Genomic DNA, 6844 nt, shown 5'->3' on the forward strand with positions numbered 1-6844 from the left:
AAAAAAATGTATGAATTTTGTGTTAATTGTGATTGATATAAAAAAAGGTCAGATAATGCTATGCATTGCATAGTATGCAATGTCAAAAATGATTTTAAGAATGGTTGCAAATAGATTTGGATGAATCAGGGAATAGTTTCCAGATGAAAGCGTGTTTCATTTCTTGAAGTCATGTCATAATTTTCGTTGTTGTTCGATTGTCAATTGTTTTGAACGAAATTCAATAGCTCTTGCTCTGACAAAACGGCACGTCCATTGGCACTTGGTGTTCGTTGTACAAGTAATCCATGTTCGGTCAATTCGAATGCATGCAAACGATGTTGTTCTTTCAAATCCATTGCAGTATACCACATTTTCGAGTAGAAAGTGGTCATATGTTCACATACACGAATTTTCCATGTCTTTTTTCCTCTGGCCACTTTAATTAACTCGTTTGACCAAACGAATTTGTCTCGTGTTTGATTCATGATCGCTTTCTTCACCTCCAAACGATGCAGTTTCACTGTTATTCCTTTTGCACACTGATCAATTCTTTTGATATCAGTACGGCATATGGTCACACCCATCTTCTTGCATAGCTTCAGAAAAATTTCTTGTTGATCTGCACCGCGGAAATTACCACAGATCCCTTGAACGTATACGTTTTTGGTCAGTTTTTGCTGATCAACCAGTTCCTTAATCAATGACGATTCACTTTTTGGATTTGCTTCCTTTCGAAATCCTTGCATACCAAATCCTGGTATATTCGACCGTTCGCTGGTACCATTTCCAAACTGATTTGCATTCAATTCGAGGTGATTGGTTGTTGGTTCGTTCTGTGTCTTGTGCAATAGACCTTCGACCAATGCTTTGAGTTGGTGGATTTCCGCGTTCACCATAGTTGGAGCGGTTTCCATTGGTGGAGCTGTTCCGATTGTCGGAGATGAGCGAAGATTCGGGATTTCCTTCAAATTTGCACCACTTTGAGCGCCATTACAATTTGTGCCATTCGGAACTCGGTTCCAATTTTCGGTGCCCGGATACCCATTCAACTTGGCGCCTTTTCCATACGTGTCGATCATTTGCTTTGCCCGTTCTTTTTTCACGTCCAAATACCCTTGAATGAACGTATCCAACAAGTTGCTGTCATCGTACTTCGTTTCAAGTGCATTGTATGCTTTGAGTACCAATCCATTCGCATACACCATATGTGTACCGAGAAGTTTTTTCTTCATCCAAACTGGGAAGATCGAGCAATGGTAGCTCAAGGAGTCGATGTCGTGGACGATTTTCTCGTGGAATGCAATATCCGATAGATCACCTGATTGATACGGGCACACAGTGCAACGGAAATTAAAGGTGTGCTCGGGAAGATGGTTCAAATATCGGTTGCCATTGACCTTTTTATGGCAATAGCCACAAATCAAGTGATTTGGTGTGGTGCGGTTATCAATGAATTCTTTTGATTCAACTGCATGACCGTTGTGAGCCATTCTGAAATGGTCGCCAATTTCATCTTGTGTCTCGAATACTGCGCCGCATTTGCTGCATTGTTGTTTCTTTGACACGTTGATGGTCAAGAGCTCGGCAATTCTTTCTTCTGAATAGTAGATCGGGTTGAAGAGCTTCGGCGTCGAGTTTGGTTCATGCGTCAACTTGAAATGCTCGATCAAGTCACCATCTTTGAAGTGACACATTCCACACTTCTTTGCGTCCATTCGATCCGCAATCACAAACAATTTATTTGGGTGCCTTTCCTGGTGATGCTTCACCAAATCGTGGTATGTACCGACCTCTTTGCAATAAAAGCAACTAAGCAAAGCAACGGCGTAGAATTGGAATGGTTTGCAAATCGATTCATCCAAATGCTCTCTCAACCAATGACCAGACACATCATCGAATGTTCCGTTGAACGACTTGGTCGGCTCTTTATCTTTCAAGCAATGAACACAATAGAATGTTGCGTATTTAATCTGTTGGCTCTGATCCGTATCACCTATGAAAAATTAATATTGAAAGTTTTAATGAATTTAGTCATGAATGAAGCCAGTATTGAATAAATTACAAACAGTCAATGTCTCACCACTTTCATCGTCATTCACAGATGTTTCCATTGTTTTTTGCCTTTTCAACAGCTCACTTTCGACGTTCATCGTATCATCCGTCTTACGTTTCACTGCGTTGTCGCCTTTATCCACCGAAACACCGGTTTCTTCTGTTCCCAAGAGTGGAATCGTTATGTTTTCCACACCCAAATTTGGTGCCATTGTGGCTGACACAGTGCATGACATTTTATATTTTGCCTCTGTGCCATATCGTTCGCATGTTTGTGTCAAGCTATGTAATTTTGTCAGATGAATGGGATATGAATTTTGGAAATGAATGTCATCAAAATTCTAAGTTTTTTTTTAAGACAACGATAAAATTGAATGAAATTTACCGATCAACAGACAGCTTTAAGAAATAGTTCAGAAATCTCTTATCCACTTTCAAACCATGTCTTTCAAGGCGTTCCAATGCAGTCTTGGTATCACGCTGAATTGTCATCAAATGTTCGTCTATTTGAGTTTCCACCAAATTTTGCTCCATTTTACACTGAAACGAGTTAGTTAATTTTAATGGTTTGTGACGTAACCGATAAAATTTGTAGCTCGACCACTTTTTATACACTCAATTTTTGGTCACCATTTGGATGTGATCAAATTAGAATCAATCTTTAACTCAAGGTCACCAACACAAGATGAACCAAAGCAATAAAATCAATCTATGCAACAAATTGTAGATTGGAATATTCTCAATTCCAAAATTTGTTGAGTCCTAAAAAGCAAATTAGAATTCAAACTAGGGTACAATACTTACTTTCAATGGTTTTGTGTTGGAAAAAAGCCGAATTCAATTCTTATCACAACTTAAATCAATATTCACGTTTTTTCAAATGAAATTAAACTCAATTGTGTGGTTATGTGGCAGCGTTTGATGTTCTAGAAAAATCGCTAAGTCTTACTTGGTTCGATATAAATACACATATGCATATGCATACGTATTTAATAAAGGAACCTCAGTTGTGCGCAATCTGTGTATGATTATGTTGATTCAAAGACACAGAAACGTCAATGTTAGAGTCGTACACATTTGGATACTGCCAGTAGTACCACAACACGAGACTAATTCATGTATGATATTCGACACAGCGGATTTGGGGAGAGCACTACTCTCAGAGCAGGGTTGACAAATGGCAGATTGCATTTCCTTTGCTATTCAAATAGTTTTGGGCAATGTTCAATGAAACGGAATTTTTTCTGTTTAAATATTTTATTGAAAATTGAATCGAAATATATTTTTTGTATTTTATGTTCATATGATGGGTAAATAAAGTCGATATTCTGCATGAAAGAATATTTATGCGATCAAAATAAAATGTTGGTTGTGATTGATACAAAAAAAAGTTAGACAATGTCTTCAGTAGACAAGGTCCCTAAAAATAATTTGAAAGAAGATTGCAAATAGCTTTCAGATGGACGTGAAACTGCTTTTTTCATGACACGGCCTAATTTTCGTTATTGTTCGTCGATCAATTATTTTGAATGTATTCCAGAAGCTGTTGCTCTGACAAAACGGTACGTCCATTGTCAATTGATGTTCGTTGCACAAGTAATCCATGTTCGGTCAATTTGAATGAATGCAAACAATGTTCTTCCTTCAATTTTAGTGCAGAAAACCACATTTTGAGGTAAAAGGGGGTCATGTCATCACATACACGAACTTTCCATGGTCTTTGGTCATTAGCCAATTTGAACAATTCGTTCGACCAAATCAATTTGTCACGCGTGTGGTCAATAATCAATTGTTTAATGTCTACGTGATGCAGGTTCACGATCATCCCCTTCTCGTATTGAACAATTGACTTGATAGTAGTACGAGATATCTTCACTCCCATCAACTTACATATTTTTTGAAAGATTTCATGTCGATCGCTGATGTCCATATCGCGCCAAATTCCTTGTACATATACGTTCTTCGCCAATTTTTGCTGATTAATCAGCTCATCGTTTAGCGACTGTCGCTTTTTTGAATTTTGTTTGGTCCGAAGAGCTGGAATCTTCAACTGATCATTTGTAACCAATTTATGGACTCGGTTGGCTGCTTCAGCTACAGAGGATGATCGAATCGGAATCTCTTTTGAATTTGCAATCTTATTCCAATTTTCTACACTCGTTGACCCATTTGCCTTGGCTTGTTCTCCATACGTGTCGATTAATTTCTTAGCTCGTTCTTTTTCCATATTCAAAAACCCTTGAATGAACGAATCCAACAAATTGCTGTCATGGAACTTAGTTCCCAGCAAATTGACCATTTTTAAGGTCAAACCATTCGGGAACACCATATTTGTGCCGAGAAGTTCACTCTTCATCCAACTCGGGAATCGTTCACAGTGGTAGTTCAAGGAGTCGACATTGTGAGCGGTTTTGCCATGGAGTGCTACTTCAGAGAGTTTCTCTGATTGATACGAGCACACTGTGCAGCGGAAAATGAATATGTGCTCCGAAAGATGGTCGATATATCGAGTGGAATCAACCTTTTTGTGGCAATAACCACAAATCATGTGATCTGGAGTGGTACGGTTGTCATCGATTTCTTTTGATTCAACTGCTAGGCCATTGTGTGGCGCTTTGAAATGGTCACCAATTCCATCTTGTGTCTCGAATACTGCGTCGCATTTGCTGCATTGATGTTTCTTCGACACGTTGATGCTCAAGAGCTCAACAATTCTTTCTTTCGAATAGCAGATTGGGTTGAACAGCTTTGGTGTTGAGTTCAGATCATGCTTCAACTTAAAATGCTTGACCAAGTCACCATCTTTGAAGTGACACATTCCACACTTCTTTGCGTCCATTCCATCTGTGATGACGAACAGGGCATCGGCGTGCTTTTCTTGGTGATGCTTCACCAAATCATTGTATGTACCGATCTCTTTGCAATGAAAACAACTGGCCAAAGTAACAGCGTAGAATTGGAATGGTTTGCGAACCGATTCAATCAAATGCTCTCTCAACCAATGACCAGACACATCATCGAATGTTCCGCTAAACGACTTTGTCGGCTCTTTTTCATTCAAGCAATGAACACAGAAGAATATTATGTATTTAAGATATTGGCTCTGGCCAACGACTCCTGTAAAAAAAAACAGTTTGGAAAAAGTTAGTTCTTGAATTAAGTCATTAAAAAAAAAAAGATAACAAACAGTCAATGCCTCACGACTTTTATCTTCTTTCACAGATGTTTCCATTGTTTTTTGCCTTTTCAACAGTCCAATTTTGTCATTCATCGTGACCTCTGCCCGACGTTTTACTGAGCTGTCGCCATTTCCAATCGAATCACTGCCTTCTTCTGTTCCCAAAAATGAAACCGTTGTATTTTTTGCAGTTTCTAATGTGGGAATTGTTGGGGTTGTTATGGTCCATGACTTTTTGAATTTTACCTTTTCACCATATCGTTGGCATGTGTGTGTCAAGCTACTCAGTTTCCAGATAAATGAAATGTGAATTTTGGAAATGGAATAAGAACAATTTTCGTTGAACACCTTAAATAAAATTGCATGTTCAAACAATAAAATTGAATGCAATTTACCGTTCAATCGAGAGATTTTTGAAATAAGTTAAAAATTCCTCATCCACTTTCAAGCCAGATCTTTCGAGATGACCCAATGCAGCCTCGGTATTGCGCTGAATCATCATCAAATGCTCATCTATTTGAGTCTTTATCATATTTGGCTCCATTTTGTCTGAAATGAGTCGCAATTTTAATGATTTGTGACGAAGTCAAATAAAATGTGTGATTTGACCATTTTTTTAAAATCTCTAATTCGCACTAAATGTTGCTAAGTTTTCTACTCTTGATTTTGTATTGCAGAATTTCTGCAATTGTGGCATGCCATAAATTTTAGTTTGAAAAACTTGCAATTATGAAGGCTTATGCCTTCGATACCAATAACAATTAAGTTAAGAGTCTGAACAAGTAGATTAGACATTCTAATTAAGATTTTGAGCTAGTTTATGAAACCTACCTTCCAATGATTTAGTGTTGGAAAATAAGAGCGATTCAATTTTTATCAGAGCCCCAAAGAATTTCCACTTCTGGGCTACGTTTTGTTATTGATGGAATTAACCTGAATTGTGTAATTATGTGACAGCGTTTGATGTTCTGAAAAAATCGCAACAATTTGCTTGATTCGATATAAATAGATATATGCATATATGCATACGTATGCAATTAAGGAGCTCTTGTTGTGCGCAATCTGTGTATGTTTAAATGTTGATTCAAAGACACGCAAACGTCAATGTTGGAGTCATAGAGATTTGGATGCTTCCAGTAGTACCACAACACGGAATTCATTTGTATGTGATATTCGACACAGCGGATTTAGGGCGATCAGGGTTGTCAGATTGCATTTTCTTTGTTATTCAAATTGTTTTGGCCAAGGTTCAATAAAATCGAAATTTTTCTGTTTAAATATTTTATTGAAAATTGAATCGAAATATATTTTTTGTATTTTATGTTCATATGATGGGAAAATAAAGTAGATATTCTGCACGAAAGAATATTTATGTGATCAAAATAAAATATTGGTTGTGATTGATACAAGAAAAATTAGAGAATGTCTTTAGTACGCTGAGTCCCTGGAAATCAGTTAATTTAAATGGATTTCAAGGAAGATTACAAATAGCTTCTAGATGGACGAGAAACTGCTTGTTTTGATGATGCTCGTTGTTCTTCGATCAATTATTCTGAATGTACTCCAGAAGCTGTTGCTCTGACAAAACGGTGCATCCACTGTCACTTGGTGTTCGTTGCAAAAATAATCCAT

General features: G+C 37.5%; 1 protein-coding gene across 1 annotated transcript; it reads right to left on the bottom strand.

The window, feature by feature from the left end:
• On the bottom strand, positions 1-3189 carry LOC129569804 (uncharacterized). The gene is made up of 4 exons (XM_055448969.1): positions 2839-3189; positions 2420-2574; positions 2063-2316; positions 1-1975 (listed from the first exon to the last, which is right to left on the bottom strand). Exons 2-4 carry the CDS (start codon positions 2566-2568, stop codon positions 201-203), a joined length of 2178 nt encoding a protein of 725 aa, XP_055304944.1. The 5' UTR covers positions 2569-2574; positions 2839-3189; the 3' UTR covers positions 1-200.
• Positions 3190-6844: the final 3655 nt, after the last annotated feature.

Source organism: Sitodiplosis mosellana, unplaced genomic scaffold, assembly GCF_009176505.1.
Source record: "Sitodiplosis mosellana isolate CC-2019 unplaced genomic scaffold, AAFC_SMos_1.0 Smas_scaffold_44, whole genome shotgun sequence".
NCBI lineage: Eukaryota > Metazoa > Arthropoda > Insecta > Diptera > Cecidomyiidae > Sitodiplosis > Sitodiplosis mosellana.

What these genes read in the sequence shown, in the direction of transcription:
- LOC129569804 (XM_055448969.1), bottom strand. Translation starts at nt 2,568, where the DNA reads ATGGAGCAAAATTTGGTGGAAACTCAAATAGACGAACATTTGATGACA. An exon ending in TTAAAGCTGTCTGTTGATCG is followed by an intron (nt 2,317 to 2,419) that starts GTAAATTTCATT and finishes AAAATTACATAG; the next exon opens with CTTGACACAAACATGCGAAC. An exon ending in TGTGAATGACGATGAAAGTG is followed by an intron (nt 1,976 to 2,062) that starts GTGAGACATTGA and finishes AATTTTTCATAG; the next exon opens with GTGATACGGATCAGAGCCAA.